Source organism: Anneissia japonica, unplaced genomic scaffold (assembly GCF_011630105.1).
Source record: "Anneissia japonica isolate Jap-2015-1 unplaced genomic scaffold, ASM1163010v1 scaffold2994_len2133135_cov197, whole genome shotgun sequence".
Classification (NCBI taxonomy): domain Eukaryota; kingdom Metazoa; phylum Echinodermata; class Crinoidea; order Comatulida; family Comatulidae; genus Anneissia; species Anneissia japonica.
Genome location: NW_022728550.1, coordinates 450,711 through 469,944, shown reverse-complemented (window position 1 = coordinate 469,944; position 19,234 = coordinate 450,711). Strand labels below are relative to the sequence as shown.

The 19,234-nt window shown below is 31.4% G+C and overlaps 1 protein-coding gene across 4 annotated transcripts in view; it reads right to left on the bottom strand.

The window, feature by feature from the left end:
* The window catches only part of LOC117114321 (activin receptor type-1-like), a 43,885-nt gene extending 25,404 nt beyond the window's left edge, over positions 1-18,481 (bottom strand). The window contains exon 1 of one of the 4 annotated variants that reach the window (XM_033257963.1): positions 18,181-18,481. In XM_033257963.1, the coding sequence (XP_033113854.1) occupies positions 18,181-18,211 (31 nt within the window). In that variant the 5' untranslated portion in view covers positions 18,212-18,481. Of the gene's footprint in view, positions 1-1,986; positions 2,009-2,423; positions 2,604-3,905; positions 4,020-18,180 lie in introns of those variants that run through there. The other 3 variants (XM_033257967.1, XM_033257966.1, XM_033257965.1) reach the window with 3 other exon arrangements.
* Between the last annotated feature and the right edge of the window lie 753 nt (positions 18,482-19,234).

Genomic DNA, 19,234 nt, shown 5'->3' with positions numbered 1-19,234 from the left:
TCAAGAGATATTATAAAGCTACCCATCTAAGAGTTGTTTGTAAAAGAACACAAATTTTTCACAGTAGGCAGAGAAGATATCAGTACTGGTCCTATGAAAGTTTTTTTAAGAACAGATAGCCAATATTTTTTGGTTTGGAAACATCTTGTGTGTGATGAATGCCAATTTATTGGATACCACTAGAATGAGCACTTCTTCTCAAATCCCAAATATGTTTTGTTTTTGTTTATTTTAAATATATTTGTGGTAATATATGGAAATAACTTCAATTAATTAATTCTTTTAAAAATATTGATATCAGAAAAACATCAAACTTGCTGGTAGTAATGGAATAATTTGTCACAATTAATTCAATGAGTTTAAGACGTTAATAGATTTTATTCTGTAAATTTATAGACAACATTCTTTTGCCACATTGAATGTTAATTTTTTTTTGGAAATAATTTATAAGGAGCCATATTGTACACATCTTGTAAAGATACCGTGCTGGTTTCCAGCGAGAACAGCCTTTTTAAAATTAGTACAGTAGAAAAGTTGAATATAAATTGATTAAACCTTCCTAAATTGTATAATATAAATGAAAATATTAGAAAAGTATAATAACACATTTCACTAATGTCTTAGTAAATTGTAATACGTTTCATTCTGGATCCTCTCACAAAAAAAAAAGGTAATGAAGCAACATGCAGTGTGAGGTCACATGTAGTCCTCTATATTCTACTACATTTCTCGAACTCACATTTTGACATCTTATGAAAACCGTTGCGTGGTCGTAAAAGACGACAAAAAAAAAAAACCCAACCTTTTCAGCTTGATTAAGAAAGGCATATTTGATAGAGTGTTTCAACAAGGAAGCGCGCTCTTGATAGAGTGCTTCAACAGGGAACCGCTCCTACCCTGATAAAATGCACAAATTGAGGACAAGCACTAAAAAACAAAAGTTTATTATAACGTGTTTTTAAGAAATAAAAAAAAAATCGATTACAAAATCAAATTTGTCATTTAAATGTTCCAAATTAATTAACTTCTAATGAGGCACAGATCAAAAATTAAGGTTATTCAGATTATACAACAAAGCTTTTTTTTTTAAATTATAAGTCCTTTTATTCACCAACATAATTTTTTTTAAATGTTAAATATTAAATTAAATTATGTTTTCTATTTACCCCAACGGTAGTATTACATGCTTTTTAGAATTAATCTTCAAGTACTCTTCTTTTTTATGACGTTACTATTAGACTTGCTATGTCTATTGATTCTTAATATGCCTTAAAATTAACATATCTGCATGAATGAAAATTCATGTTTATCCAATCAATTTGTTTGATATACCACTAATAAATGTGCAGAAAAAGATTCATATTCTAAAATATTCTAATTACAAAATCAATATTAATTTAAGGTTTCTATGTTCAATAATTAGTAAATGCTTCTAAAAGGACGCCCTCATACAAGTAAAGCAATCTAACGAACAAAACAGGTTTAGGATTCTCTACAATATCAAAGTAGGTACAGAAAAAATTATAATACAGTAATAAGAAATATTTAAGAGTTAATCTTTTTCCTTGTTATAATATATTTCAAGGTCTTATAATCATACCGTAATATATTGTGTACAGTGACAATTCTCCTGTTTAAATTTTAAGCGCTATAATTTAAACTACATCTAATGTCACCATTCCAGAAAATTATTTAAGTTCTCAGAAGAAAACAGGAAATAATTGTCACTTTCTCAATATATTTTCAGTATTTACACTAATTTTTATATTAGTTTATTTTAATGATGTTGAAATTAAAATTAAAGAACACAAAGAAAACGTTTTGATTATGGACAAATTTCTTGTCCAGGCAGTTCAATGGAGAAACGCTGTCACAGTATGCTTAAGGCCCTGCAGTGTGCGGATATGCTGTATGCTACATTATCATTCCATACAAATTCAGTAGTCATCCATCATTTCTTCGGATATCATATTCTTGACAAATTACCTCTCATTTTTAGTTGAGCCTAGCCAGGGGCTTTTCTGTCATCGTCATTATCGTAGGTACGTGCCAAACTGAAGCACAAACACTGAGCAACCACTAGGACCACTGCAAGTTATCAGATAAAGGAGTATACAAAAAAAATAAACAACAACACACGTAAAAATAATTTTTGTTTCTGCTTCCAGACAAAATTGCCAACTTGTATACTAATTACCACTTGGGTAGTTGATAATAATATTTTTTTTAACACTTTTTTAAAGATAACTACGGTACACCAGTTTATTTCTTTAAACTGGGTGCTAAGTACCACAATAACCAAAGTATCCTATTAAACAAAAAATTATTTTAAATTGTTGTAAATGTTAATCACTACCAAGATTTTCTATAAAAAGAAATAATTGTTTAAATCATCAACTGAAAAAAGTCATCAGAAAAATTACCTGGATATCAGAACCTTTGAGACTTGCATTACGTTTTCATAAAGTATTATTAGTAGTAATACTGTAGCTGGATACCGTTTATATAAAACAAACACAGGAGAGAATTGTATCAGCGTATGTAATGAACTTCAAAAACCACATCTCAACTATTCTGATTAAGATCCTGCGAAGTAATGAGTGGAGGCATAAACAACTCACTCGACATTACTACCTGAGGACTTATCTTTAAGCCAGCCTAGCGTTATGACCTCTACATTCCTGGACATCTGTGCCAGGAAGAGAAGAGTATGATAGCCTGGCTCAAAGGTGTGGTAAAGCCTGTGGTTGGTGTATAGCCCATACACACTTGAGATTCAAGATCAGGCCTGGACAACAATAGCTTAACACACAGCCTTTGAGAACACACAGAAAACAATAGCACTTCAAACAACTTGCAGGTGCCGATATGTCTGCTACCTTCAGGGGGTTGTGGAAAAACTCCCCAGGGACACTCAAACAGGATTTGACTGAACCTGTGTTAATGACAGTCCTTTATATTATAATAGTTAATACCATCGGGAGTGCAATTTAACGTCAAACTATCTATAGAACCCATTCAAACTCTTAAAAAAACCTGTTACAGACTGCTAGCTGACGTCAATTATGAATTAGAAAATCTTAAATTTACTCAAATTTAACGTGTTATTAACCACACATTGTATGTATTAATAAGGAACAAATTGTTCTACATTAAGACATTAACAACATAAAACTACTAGATTCAGTGACTGTTGTGCCTTAGTTACAACTTACTGCTGTACATAGGTCTACAGGTTATTGACTAATACAGGACTAAAGCAAATATACAGGCAGGCTACCTGTACTGCATAATTTGTTACCATCAAATTTGGTCCAATCATTGCCTTCCTCAATTCTAATTTCATTTATTTAATGTTTTTTTTTGTATATTTGTATTTTACTTTTGCTATCATCATAGTAAAATAATGTTTGGTTGACCTTCAAATTTTTTTATATCACCTATGAATTCCTATACGAAATCTGGTCTACAAAAAATATATTACTGTATTAGTATCCTCATCATAAGCTACATAGGAAAACAAAACCAAATCAAGGAAGCCATCTGTCTGTACAAAAAACAAGAACCATGGTGCTAAAGATTGTTAAATGACTTTAATCATATCGCTAATGGAAAAGAACAAAGAATGGGGAAAATTACTGGCTGACTTATCAAATTTCTGAGCAACATTTTCAGCTTCATTTGGCAACACAAATTATAGTGACTGATATTACGGGTGATTTAAAAAAAAGAAGAAAATATAGTTCATTTTTAGAGCCCTACAAAACTGAAAATAGGTCATGTTAAGCCAGTCAACATACCTATATTCACATAATTTATTTTCTTAATTCTATCTCTAATAAACGAGAACAGAAATTTGAAGTCTTTCAATCAAAGCTGAAGTTGAGTACATTCCATCATCCTACCTTCTCTTCTAATGTATAATCTATACACATTAGTCTTTTACTTGCTAATTTATCACTCTTTCAATAACTCATCGTAGTTTTTGCTTATTCCCATTCATCTCTTTAATATACTCTACTTTACTTGTACTGCACATTTATTCTTTGTCTTGTTTGCCCAGTATAATATCTGAATAAAATTTACACTCTCAAATCTTTTATTCTAATCTGGGTCCATAATTATAGTAGCATGATCTGACCTCTGACCTAATTAGTATTTATAATTTCTATGCAGATAAATCCTGCAGGAACTTTGCAACCACAAGTGCATAAGTGTATAATCCCCAGTTTTGAAATACACTTGAAAATGTAAGCTGCTCCCGGACAACCCCTACTGCTTAAGCAGATGAGGGCTTACAACTACAAGGTTAGCTCCCTATTAAGCTCACTTAAAAAACTCACCAAGGCTAAGCTACTGTATACAACTACTAGAGATTTAGATTTTCTGTATCTATTTGTTTTGTTAAAATGTATCTACCCAAAACAAATTTTCTTTTTATCAATAATAACATTTTATTCATTATAAAAGATATGAATCTCCCTCTTCAACAAAATGAAATCTTGATTCTTAATTATACAGTACAATATTAGCAGGTGCTCTTTTTTATATATTTTTTTTAATGAAGATAATATCAAATAGAGAGAAATAAGACTAAAATTTTGAATCACATATATAAATGCTTTAATTGCACAAAACTGCTATCAACTATGTGAAAATGTACAATTTTTTCCCATGATGAGTTATAATATTTGGTATATAAACTGGAAGGGGGTTTGTATTGGGAGAGAGATTATTGGTGTTTCTTTTGATGAATATTGAGATTCTTTCTATAGCCCTAGATATCAGCTCTACATATTATACAGTTACCACACTTGTCTATTGTGTATATATAGCAGCAGACTGTATTTTAACTGCCTGCATTCAATATCTGTATGCACCACACCAAAAAAAAAAACCAAAAAACCACACAAAAAACACAGAAACTTGAGGGTGCTTTAGCTTAGCATTTATGTGACCACAAAAAAAGAGTAGATTTATTCAGTAGAATCGGAAGATATTAATGTTAATTGTTTCACATTCAACAGTTCACTTGTAATTGATGGCGCTATAAAGATGTTGTATCAACAAAGGCTTATAATCGTAAAGATTTGTACTAGTATTTTAAAGGATTTGACCCAAAACTTTTAGGATGGGTGGCATCTTATCCACCAATCAAATTTGGATCTTGGTTGGTATTAAACAAGTTTTAGGTATAAATTATTGTTTATCAACATTTGACAACTGTTAAAAGTAGATAATATAAAGATTTGCCTATTCACCACATTCCATAGATGCAGTTTAGTACATAAAAAATATTAAGCGCCGGAAGGTGGCATATCCAGATTGAGTGAGTTTTCGACTAATTCCTTTGTCGAGGTAACTTAAATCATCACAAAAATCACAACAATTTTAAAGCTGCTTCTTAAGGTTGTCTCCCCTGGGCACGAAAGGGTTTATCTGATTCCAAATATGAACTAAAATCACTTCAGCAAATAGATGTTTTGCACGACAAGGAAGCCAAGGAGTCTACCAGCCAAATCCAGGCCATTAATGTACTTCAGATGGGACCAGAATCCAACCTATTCTTAAGTCAAGCACACCTCATACATATGTTTTAACCAGCGGTAGCGGAAAAAAAAATACCATATTCCTAGTTAAACAAAACAAATGTTAGACTGAATATTTCCTCAGTTTTCTTCTTGAAATACTGTATGAAACCTAGGAAAGATGAACAGCAGATCTACAACAAAAATATCAACCTGAACATTTTTTACAGTTGTCTGCTAAAAAAAAAATTTCTCCTCGGAAAACATTCTTTCAATATTCCAACATATTATTTAAAAAACATCTTTATCTACATACGCAGTTGAGTGGTAACTATTTAAGTACCAGTAACAAAAACATTTTAGCACTCAACTTAGAAATAGTAAAACAAACTAGGCCAACTTGAAAGACCTTTAAGAATAACATTTAAAAAAAATTCTGTCTTCAGAACATCACAATAGAATATTAGACAGGATAATAATTTTTTTATGAATGATACAGTAATGGACTCAATAAAATGAAGCATTAGTAGCAACAACAATACACAACAAGTACTGTATTCATGTTTTCATTCCAATTGACTTACAAAACTACTAATGATACATTAATCATAGGTAAAGATGAGCTTGCGCAATCATTATGGATAAATATCTGATGCCGGGGACAGACTGCGTCAGCGACGAATCGGTCTCCGCTCTATGTAAGCACTTCATGACATGATATTGCCAACTGAATTTCAGAGGCAATCTGAGTCGCTCGCCATAAAAATAAATGATTCGTAGTACGTACATTATTGTGGTCTCCATGAAAACTTGTTGGCCGACTACTGAATGACGCCTTGTGTGCCTGGCTAAGTCTACTTTTTTTTGTTTCATTCTTCCTCATCTTCCCTTCTCCATTCATATTCTATTTTTCTCATTTTTCCTTCTTCACACTTTCGTTTCTCCTCAGCTCCACTCCTCACTTTGACTACAGATGGAACTCAATTACTGCAGATCTCTCCCTCCACCCATCCCACTATATTTTTCTATCAAATTTCAACAACCTCACTCTGATACTTTTCCCAGACCTTCAAATAACAGGGTCAGTTCAACAATGACATTAACATCATTACATGTGAAGTATTAATATATCATGGGAAATATTAAAATTAATGTTATTACTAACATGTTAACTAGAATTTTTTTGAGATCTCAACAACCTCATTTTGATAATTTTTCCAGCCATTCCCAAAAAATATAAAATACCGTAGGTTCAACAATAACATTAATATACCATGGGAAATATTAATGTTATTAATAACATTCACAAGTAGAAATTTATAAAATAACTCCAAAGAATGAACTTTGTGTCAATAAAACCATGAAATAACTGCCAATTATTGTTCAAAATCAAAATACCTTTTAATAAAATATTCCATCAGGGTACAGAAATGTGTGAAACAAGTACAAGGCAAGTGTAATGGTATGTGTCGTATTCACATCAGAATATACAAATATCACATCCTGAGTGACTATATTTTACTGATATCTTCCTTATGTAAACTTATTGTAATGTAAATTATATTTTCAAAAGCTAGGGACTAAGGGCTGCACATTTCATGACTGCCAATGTAATATCTTATTCAAGTGTTCACTTTCCAAGATAATACATACACACAATTACACGACCTTCAAAATGACCAATGAACTTGTAATGAAAATATTATCCACATTGCCCCTACTAAGTGTCTAATGTATTGCACTTAAAAATGATATAAAATGTTTTTTGAAAGGAAATGTTATCTAACAATACGCTTAACAAAATCGATCACACCAGTAAGTATGTTAAGTACCAGTGAACAAAGTGCACAGCTTATCTCTTCTCTAAACATATTCGGACCCAGTGCTACAGTATATAATTAATGTTTTACCAATAGGAATACGGTATTATACTACATACTGTTATCTGGTTCAGGCTTAGATTTTGTTTCTGTTCCACCAAGGTATACATCATTATCTCCTGATAGAATGTACTTTATTTGTTCAAACAATCATTTGAACCTTTGCAGAAAAGCATAATTCTTAGGTCAAAGGTTGTCCAAAAAAAGATTATTATAAGCAATGTCGTTGACAAATAGACAAAGTCCATGACAAACTATTTTTCTATATTAGAATCATCGCTTAATGAATACTATTGAAAATGTTCAACATATATTTTTTTTCAGAAACAGAAACAGTTTCTAAAAGAAATCTGAAAACTAACTAAGTTCATTTAATTAAAATTTGACAGATTTATTCCACCAATACTCTGAATTATCTTTAAATGCTAAAACTTAAATATATGTTTGTGGTCTTTTCTTGACAGTATCTTAGTTCAAATTCATGAGATGTTCTGCAAGTTAATGTGAAATGTCACAACAAATTCCAGCAAATACTTGGGTTTTTGGCGAAGAAAATTAGGCAAGGGAAATAAAGAGCTAATAGTAAGTAAATGTCAACAGGATTCCAAGTAAATGAATAGATTCTAGTCACGTACAACGTTTTCTCATCAAATTAAAATGATTAACAACTTAAGTACACCGCAGTTTCAAGCACTTTAAGATCAATTGATAAAGCACTGACTTTCTGGTGCAGAAAGGGAAAGTATGGTACATGGATCTATGCAGATCCTAAGGAATGGGAAGTCGATCCAGATGAAAGGGAATCAGATCCAGATGAATAGACAGCAGGTCCAGGGAAATAGGAAAGAGATACAAGGAATGGGAAGCAGTTTCAGAAGAAATGGAAGCAGATCCAGGGGAAGAAAAAAACATATGCCCCAATGCTGAACTAAAAGAATGGGAAATAATGTACAGTGTAGGGAATGCCAGCTCAGTATCAGGGATCTATTAAATCCAAGAAATGTTATACTCCAGTTCACGTAATTATTACAAAATCCACAATTTAGATCCTCTTTATTCTTTCTTGTGTTGTGTATAGTCATTCTTTTTGGCTTTCGGATCATATAAGAAGCACTGTAAAACATTCAAAATAAGCTAATTAAATAGAAGAATTCAATAAAAAGCAGTCATAATTTTAAATAATATTGATTCAATTTTTTATGCTTTCGTTTTACAGTTTATTTTAACAGAGTCTGAATAAAACAGTTACCAAAATACACCTGTAAACATGAGTAGATTTTTAAATTAGCATCACTTTCAACAATAATAATCTTGCATCATTAACATCTTAATTACTAGGTGACCCAAGACAACAACCATGAGGTGAACTTTTCTCGACAATTAACGACTAAATTACGGGAGTTGTAGCGTGCTCCACTAGGTATTTAACGCAGTGAACAAAATTTTTATTTCCTAACTGGATAGCAATTTGTCTCATCACTGATTAACGAGGGCAATAAATAACAAACATCAGAAAAGATTGAAAAATGCACTCCATGTCTTTCTGTTGTTATTAATTGGACAAGCTTTAAAAGCATGTTGTAAAACAGAGAACTCAATAGAAGCTGAGAATAATAGATTTTTGCACCTTCATATCATGCTTCTACGGTTTCAAAACCTTTTTTGTTGAGCAAAAAAGTTTGTAAGATAAATAACAGTGACATTTGAAGAGAAACATATAAAATAAATGGTTTGTGTTCCCTCCTGAGAAGCTATCATGCCACTTAGTGCAATTTATAAATATCAAACATTAATGAATCTTTTTAGAATGATAAAAAAAATAGTAATGTAAAGCCTAGCCTGATACATCTTTACAGTAACACAACTTAATTAATATCTTTGCAAAAAAAAATGTAAAATGTAACATTAAATAGGTTTATGTCAGTTGTTTCAACAAGAGTATTAAAGCAGAAATAAATAATTGCATTTAAACAAATACTATAACAATAAATTCTCTAATTTTGAATATACTTTCCTAATTATTAAAAAAAATAAACAAATTATAAACAATACATATTTCTAATGCATTTTATACGAAATTAGTTTCAGCTTTGTGCATGAATGATCGTTAAGTTTATCAAAATGTTTTATGGAGTTGTAATTTTGTATGAATTAGAACAATTTAAATTTATAATATAATAATGTGTATATTGTTAGCAAATGTTTACAGACGCAATAATCATCTCCAACATCCCAAGAGTGGTTACTAAGATTTATTGCGATACAGCTGTTTGCAACACTAACTAGTCTACCAACTTTAACCACACAAGTCTATCATGGTTTCTCATTACTAAAATCCTATCAAAATGAGTATGAAAGGAGAAATTGGCAAACTTTATATGAGATTGTCATAAGATACAAGATGACCTACTCACTACACCTGCTTTGAATAAGAAGGCAATTGAAGTTGATATCAACAACAAAAAAAGTCTAACATATATCTCATGGACTACAGTATTTCTGATCATCTAGTTTTTGGTTTTCTTGTCATCCTTGAATTACCGGTATTTTATAGGAAGTATAAATGTAGAAAAAGTGACAAGGTTACAAATTAAGTCACTGTATTAATTATAATATATTTATGCATATACATGATAAAATATTAGGGATGGTATGCTGTATGTATTAGAAAAGGATCTAATCACACATCGACAGTAATTTCATAACTTATGAAAAACAGAGATTTGTGGAGTGAAAAATAGAAAAATTATGACTTTGCTCATCATTAACCGGATGTGCCAGATAGAGAGAGAGAGGGAAAGTATGACTGTATATGTACTCGCCATGTAAGTAAGTTTGATCATTTTTGATAACCAGTAACTAGCAATGCAATAAAAGAGATTAACTATTAAAATGCATTATTTGTAATAGATTATATATCTCCCTCCAATCAAATATCACCTCTTATTAAAGATCACTTTTCTGTGATCCCAAACTAACAAATTTTTATTATTCTAATTAGAGATTAGTCGCTAAAGACCATGGAAACTCTGGTGCCAAAGAAGTAATCTTTAATAGGAGGGAGTCCTATATTATAAGCAATAATTTGAAAATAATAGCATTATTAATAATACTACTATTTTAATGAGACAAACAGCAACACTAAAAAAATTATCTAACCTAATAAAATTTAATTAAAAAACGAAATTCTTTAATTCACATACTTTTATTTCAATCATAACTGTAACGGGAAGTCGTAACAATTTTACCTGAGCATTAAGTGCATTTATATAATAGTTTACTACGTCATTTGTGTAATCGTTTTTTCATCTTTCCGTGTAAATGGAGTGTAGAGACCATACATTAGCACAAACTTATGACCTGCACCATTTCTGTACGCTCTTCAACAGGATCGTTTTCCAGTTGGTACCGCCAACGAGCATCAATGCATAAAATAATTATTGTAATTTCAATTCTAATGTTGTCGGTATACTGTGAAAGTGAGATTAAAGAACAAAGGCTTTTTGCTAGCAAGACTTAATGATCAATACTGAACGTCTAACTCAAATCACCACTTAACCTACTGGAAGAAGTGAAACCGATCGTTCCCTTTTATCTTGTATCACCATTTTAATCATACAAATGTGTTCAAATCATACACCGAAGATGGCCGCTTTAATCAATATCCATTATCACCTTCGTGAATTAATTACCTTAACGAAAGCCTTAGAGCTTGTAGATCCCACTGTATCAATCAATTAAGATTCACTTGGATAATCATGCCTGAGTTATGCGTATTAACGAAATATAAAAGATAATTACGTCTAATATTATATGAGGATAAAATGGTTCATTACTCCATGTGATCAGTGGTATTAAATATCAGCAAACAGTATTTTGGCCTTACAGCAGATCCATAATAGTCTATGTATAGTCCATAAAATGCTCTAGATCCTGATACAAGAACATTAAAAATTTATTCAATTAAACATTAATTGGTAAAGGAATCTTTTTAATGCTGTATGTAGATGCATTTTGTGAAAACAAGGTTAAAGGTAACAATAAGATACCCACCAGCAAATATGTAAATCACTAGGCCTAGGCAAAGTTAAAATGGCTTTGAACGAATATTTGTAGCTCAGCGGGAAGATGTAGGATGTAGACTATTCTGTGAGAACTGTATTTATAATGAACTTTCAGACTGCTCAGGTTGATGATATACTGAAGATATATAGGCCTACAGTAGGCAGGCAGATTTGACACATGGTTTGATATTTTTTATGGTGAAACATCATTCCTGTGTTCTATAGCAACTTCAATGCTGGCTTGCCACTCCAAAGACTTAGTTGAAATTACACCTTGGGCTTGTACCAGGATGAATGCTTGCATCTGAAATGAAGCCTATATCAGGGGGTGGGCTTACCAAATATCCAAGCAATGACTTTACTAGATAAAATATTGTCATTAAAGTAGTTGTGATAATAACAAAAACCTCAAATATGTTGAATCCGTATCATATCTTGGTCACATAATATGCTGTGACCTCAATGATGAGCTTGATATCAAAAGACAAGTTAGATCACTGAGTATACGTGGAAATGTAATCTGTAGAAAATTTAGCAAGTGCAGTGATGAAGTCAAATGTATATTATTTCATTCTTTCTGTATGAGTTTTTATTGTGCTATGCTCTGGTCTATGTATAGGCTTTCATCTATGAACACACTGAAAGTATGTTATAACAATATTTTAAGAAAACTGTTACGCCAACCGAGATATTGTAGTGCTAATGCATTATTTGTTAATAATAATTTATTATCTTTCCCAGAATTTATGAGAAAATCAATCTTTAGCTTTTTAAAGCGATTTTCTACTTGTGTGAACCCTGTAGTTCGTTCTGTAAATGGATTCTTTGAAAGTTCTAGGCTCTCAAAAAGATGGAACGAACTTCTTTATGTTAATCCTTAATTTCTAAGGATCATGTGGGGTTTATTTTCCCCTTGTATATACATTATTATTAGTTAAGTTGACGATGTTTAAATATGGATGTAAAGTCTGAAATAAAGAATAATGAAATGAATGAATTATACTTCAGAATATATAATTGTACTCCTGTAATGTGGTGGTGATATGCTACTGAGATGCGAAACAACATGACAATAATTTGCTATATTCTGATAGGAAACAGCCAAAAGAAAAATAATATGTATGAAACTACATAAATGATTATTCATAAAATGCCCATATAAAATCTATTAAAATCATTTTAGAATAACAAAAACCTAAGAGTATGGGAAATCGGCACCATCAAAGGGGCAATACCCGTATTAACTGTTGTTGTAGCTGGCTTATTTTTGGCAATTAATTTTTATTCAGCCACGTATTTTGCTTTCTATTCGTCGGTCTCTTTGTAATACCCAATATAATGTATCTTAATCTATTCCAAATGATATTAACTATAATCCAGCCAAGGTCTTATGCATCTTAACATCAAACCCAACAATATATTTACTATTAATATTACTCAAGAGGAGTATTTGATCGATAGTACAATTACTTTAGCCGAAGGCATAATATACAGCAGTACAGAAATAATATGCCTTTAAACTTAATAAAATCCATGCATTGTCTGTGAGAGGGATTTTCTTAAGTGGTAATCAGGTATGAAATTACACTACATAAGGAGGACTTGGAAGAAGAATAGCTGGAAGATTAGTGTAGGGAGAAAGAATACTGGCAGAGAAAGAGTACGAGGATTGGGAGAACTAGAAGGGGAAAGAACAGGATTAGTACAGTGGAAGGACTAGGAAAGGAAAAGCAGGAAAATTAGTGCTAGAAGACCAGGGAGGGAAAGAACCGAAGGATTTAGTAATGGATACAAGAAGAATGGTTGCTAGCAAGAAGGGACATCACCAAGTCTTAGATGACAGGTACTCCTGCATGATAATATACCTGTACCAGGCATAATGGTAGGAAAAGTCTTCATAAATAGCTTTACTCCCCTTGAAACAATCAGCACCATAGCCTGCATCAACTTGTGGAAAAGACAGGCTTGCCAATCTTCGATTCCACAACCATTAGAAATGAAAATTCTACTTGACGTAGAAGGTCCTCTATAGCTGATTACAAATGGACTACATTGAAATGAATCAACTGACTGATATTGAGAACTCAAAGTCACTTTACACAAACTGGGACATTTGACGACAACCAAAGAATTAGTGACTGCGACTGAGCCTCGTTGTCATTCAATGCAGTATATTAGAGGAAATCTACACCATTGTCGACTTTGAAAGGGGTATTGGAAGAAAAACAATTGAATTTATTACTGTAATTAATTAACAATTAAAACAAAATTGTCAAGTTCAGAAATATCAGGCAGGTAACCATACATTTACACTGCTGAAAACATGTCAGAACAAAAATGAATAAGAATAGAAAAGGGTTAAAATAAGAATGTTTTAGAGTATGCCTTTCATTTCAGTAATTAGAACCTTTCTACGCAACTATCCAATTTCAGGTCTGTCAGGTTTTTTTCCGCACATTTGATTGCTTGCACGCTTCATGGTAGATTTATTGTGTACATTTCTATGGCATGTTTTCTCCAAGGGACAGGCATAAATCATCTTTTTTTCCAATGGATGATTCTATAATTTGCTAAACATACATGATAAGGGAACAGAGGCTCATTTTTACAAATACCCCAGCTTACAACCTCAAGTATATATTTTGTAATTTATGGGGCTCCTGAAGTTTTTTACTTGGAATATGAAATATACAAACTGCCAAGGATTCACAAATTGTTGCAATAATTCATGTGTTATAATAAACGAACATCTCTTTGACAAGTGCTTTGAGTTACAAATCTTATTAATTATTTAAACGCTTACAATTTAATATTTTCAAACTTAAATTACAGATTAAATATCAATATATTACACAAGGAGGATAACTGATTCCTTAATCCAAAGAGAACAGAAGATGGAACATATTATTAAGTTGGATTACTGGCATTCTATTTTCTTCGTTGTTTTGTGAAAGCAATTCACAAAATATAGCAAATAAACTATTCAAATATTTATTAAGTAATTGAAAATGACAAATATATTTTTAAATTGTTACCCAATACCATCACTTAATTTCTAATAACAGCAGCCAGTCTAAATTACAAGTATTTAAAAACAGGTATCAAATATACTTTTTAAAATATTCATATTTACTAGGCCTAGTTATAAGTGGCATGTATCTGTCCTTTCTCAGTGTCCTCCTTAAACTCAGAGACACCGATCATGTTGAATTAGATCGCTCCTCTGACCTTTTCATCTCCATTTCCCTGATCATCTTTCCATCCTCGTTAATACAGCTTTGCCGCTGTCATCTAAAGCAATAACTTCTAAGATCTCTCTTATTTATCTAACATGAAGACTTATGATTTCAGCCTACATCACATAGTCACTGATGACATCATCATATCATACTACCTAAATACTAAAACTATCAGCCTTTACTAGGACCAAATAACAAAAATTCCTTGTTTACCATCCCTGCCCTTACCATTTTTTGGCATGTGAATTTTTTTGTTTTTTGTTATTCCTAAACTTTTTGGGTTTTTTTACATCGAAAATGCAAATTTTCAATTGCTTACGCATTTTATAGTTCACAAATGCATTTTTAAACACAAAGACCATGATAACACTAAACATCAAGACAAGCAATGACAAAACTATTGACAACTTGTTTACAACACATTTTACTACACAGAGACAGGCTTTGGCATATTTGACGAACTGTGTAAAATAACAAATATCAAATAATAAGTGCCTCCCACACCAACTTTTTAAAAAACCCAGGATGGGAAACAAGGATTTTTTGTTACTTGGCCTAAGATACTGTACTTTGAAAATCAGAAAGAGAACCACACTAATTGTTACATATGCAAACTTTTGCAGTAATGTATAAAAATATACACAGCATAAAAAAAATCCTAAATGCACCTTTCATTCACTGAGGATTCCACCATTGATGGAAAAATGTAGTTTTATAAATTATGACACCTGGAAAAATGTAGTTTTTGATAAATTATTGTATTATGTTAAAATAAATTATTGTTTATTATGTTGAATATGTTTACATGTAAATGTAAACCATGTAAATGATCAAGTTATAAACTCTCCTTCACATCACACTTTAGTTCATACTCAAGCAATGTTGATTATCTGACAACTTCCTAATATTCACCTTGCAAACACACAAGTAAATGGCTGATGAAAGGCTTTGACCAAAGCTCTCTATGGTTAATAAGTACAGGTTAATCAATAAGGGCCAGGTAGATCGTATCATACCACAAAGACTTGCTAATTTCCCAATTAAACCTTTCACACTCGCTGAAAGCAGGTGATCTGAAGAAAAGGAAGCTCTTACACATCAATATCAAGCCAATCCTCTCAGCAGGTACGAACAAAAACAACTCATAAATTTATAATTTATAGCAGATTCAGGAAACTAGCAGCGAATTAAGAAAAAAAAATTAAAAACAATTTACGCAACTTCAAATAGGATTATGAAAATTATTATACTTTAGAGATTTATTATAAAATTGAGCATTATATAATTATAATTTAAGCTCTCATTTCATTTTGAGGAACAAAATTTATATAAAAAATATTTGGTACTCAAGCGCCTTTGAACATTTTGATTAGGAATTTTGGTGCTATATATTTATATCATAATTGAAATATTAGTTACAGTAAAAAGTCCATTTTACATACCCCTTGGTACCAAGGGGTGTTCGTAAATTTAAAAATTTGTAAACTAGATCGGGTGTCAGTTTCTAATACCTAGGCCTAGCTATCCCCTGCCATTGAGCGCCGATAGGCTGACGGCAGCCAGGCCTAGCAGGAACCGACAGTGCAGCAGCGTGGTCTAACGTGCTAGAGCCTAGCTTAACGTGTTCTTTCTAGTTGTTAGATCGCTGAATTGTGTTGTTTACATGCATTTCGCGATCATATCCAGCATTCACGATGTCAATAAGTTGCTGACCACAACACTCGTTCGTCATCGTAAACATGTGCCCTCAATCCAACGACACTGTCCTTAGTAGTTTGTTATTCTGATTAGGTTTATTACATTAATATATTGATTATTATACCAGAAATAGAAGAAAAAACTTTATATTATTAAGAAAAATATACAGTATCACTTTGTAAAACGTACACAATTGGACTTTTTTTACAGTAATAATTGGTCGATGATGACGTCATCAGGGGCAAAGACTTCATAAAATCGACAATTCGTAAAATCGACGTTCGTAAAATTGACGTTTTACTATAATTAATTTAAATATTTAAAACTGTATTTACATAGTTTACAGCATTTAAAAAAGCGAGGTATTACATAGCATAGCATTGTTTCAGTTTATGTTAGTATACAACTATAATGATTCTAAATTCAATATTAAAATTCAAGAGTCTACCTTAGCTTGTAGTTTCCCTAAATTCAAAACATTGTTATTTTTAAATGATAATTTTAAAGAAAATTATAAGTTTATCATAAATACTCTATAGATTTATTCACATAATCTTTAACTTTTAGAATGCATAAATTTGAAGGCAAGTATACATTGAATTTCATATCCCTCATTAACTGCAAAGAAACTGTCAACGTATATTTAATTTAAATCCTAGAGTTCAACATCTTCGCCAAATACACTTAATTAGAAATTCAGTTAAATTTAAAGATATACATCCCAGATTATTCTTATTCATTTTGGTTTTTTTCCGCCATGTCTTTTTCTGCAGTAGTGAGGTGTAGATGGAGCGATGGAAGCTGATGCACACTGGACTCATTAGATAACCTGTCTGTTTTACATACAACTTTCTCCCATTAATTTACCATTATCAAATCATTTTTTGGGGTTTATTTTTCATTAGTTTGATAAAAAATTAATATAATATTGTGGATTTATATAGTGCACAATTCAGCTAAAAAAAAGAGTGAGCGCTGAGAGCTAACCAACTACAGTGCCAACGATGATGTGATTTTTATAGTAAAATTACCAAGGTTTCATACTGATTAAATAACAATAAATAATATTAATTAGCATGATAATTTATTGGTGCCATGCCATGTAGGGCAGAATCATACCACTTTGAGTGGTATACATCAATAACATCATTTTAAAAATAACTTACTGAAGAGCATATACTGTAGTTACTGAGAGACAAAAGCAAAGTGGTTTGGGAGGGATGTCACCATCCCATATCCATCTTACATGTTTTATGCAACAACAAACCAACCCACTCCAACTGGTATTATATAATATAACAATATAGTCGAATAAATAAATAAATAAATGAAAAAAAAAAAAAATTAATGAACTATTATGATTATAATAATAATAATTATTATTATTATTATTATTATTATTATTATTATTATTATTATTATTATTATTATTATTATTCGGTATCAAAATATATATTATACTGTTTTGGTTTTGTATGTTCTATAGTTAATTTTTTTTAATTATTTGAATTATTGACCAAAAAAAATTAGGATCTAAAAATTATAATTCTTAAAATAAATTAGCATTATGGCAATCTAAAAACAAAGTTGAACAAGATTTAATAACATGTTTCTTTTGAGAGTGATGTTAAAAGTATCAATTTAACAAGTGAGCCTAAGTGAGAATCACAAGTCAATAAAGAAAAACAAATATTTTATAAATAAAAATATTTTAGTTTAAGAATAGAATTAGAAATTTAGTAGAATTTTTCTGTGTACGATAGCAACTCACCTTTATTTCGCCAAATATTATCCCAACTCATTTTGGATCATGTATTTATCCAACAGAAAAAATAACTAGAAAATATCCCTACATCAATGTCACAGAGAGAATTGTTCACAGGTAGGCAATCAATGTTGTACACTTTACATGCAATATTAGTTGGCTGAGGACAAACATGAACTAAGCCTATGCTATACCGAGAGCATACAAGACAATGAGTCAATCCCTGTAGCTTCCACAGCTCCACAACGCTCTCAGCCAATAGCAATGCTCGCTTGCTTTGACAGTACAATACACTCCCCCTACATCTGTACAGGTGTGAAAAGCAAATTTACTCAGACCAGCCAGGTCAACATGAAACCTCCTTCAAAATTTCAGATCAATTATTTGCCAGCATGACCCTTTTGAATGGCAGTCTTCAGAGTTCACCAGGTTTTGGGGATAAAGAAACTAGTCCACAAATATACCTTCTCGCACCTTTGTCTATGGTTTCCATTGTGCATAATATAATCACAAGGGGTACTAGGAATTGAACACAAGCGTTTTAGCAACGAGTAGAATTCTTTAGTTCTACACACTTGAAATTGGGGTACAGGCATTTGAGAGGTGTTACTGTGAAGAATAACTCATTCTAAATGGGAGAATTTCAACAATAGCAGCCATAGCAGTTTTCCTCTTGGGACAAAGGGATTATCCAGGTTACAAAAGGATTAGACCAGGTGTCATCTAATTAAAGATAAAGAAGATTCTTGATGATTTTGTCAACTATATTTAAATGTCATGTAGTTTAAAACATTATTATAATCAACGTTCATACTTAGAGAATGTGTTTCTTCTGATCTTATATAAACTCTTACAACACAGTTCTTTTCATATAGTCAGTCATTATATAGTAATAATAATTATTCCAGACATTTATTCATATATCACCATTAGCACCCAATAATATTTAATTTCTATAACTAGAAATAACTCAGCAGGATACAGTACATTGTAATTAAAAAAATATACTGTATATAAAAGGTGACGGAATGGGTTAGGTTAAGGTGCTTGTCTTCTAATA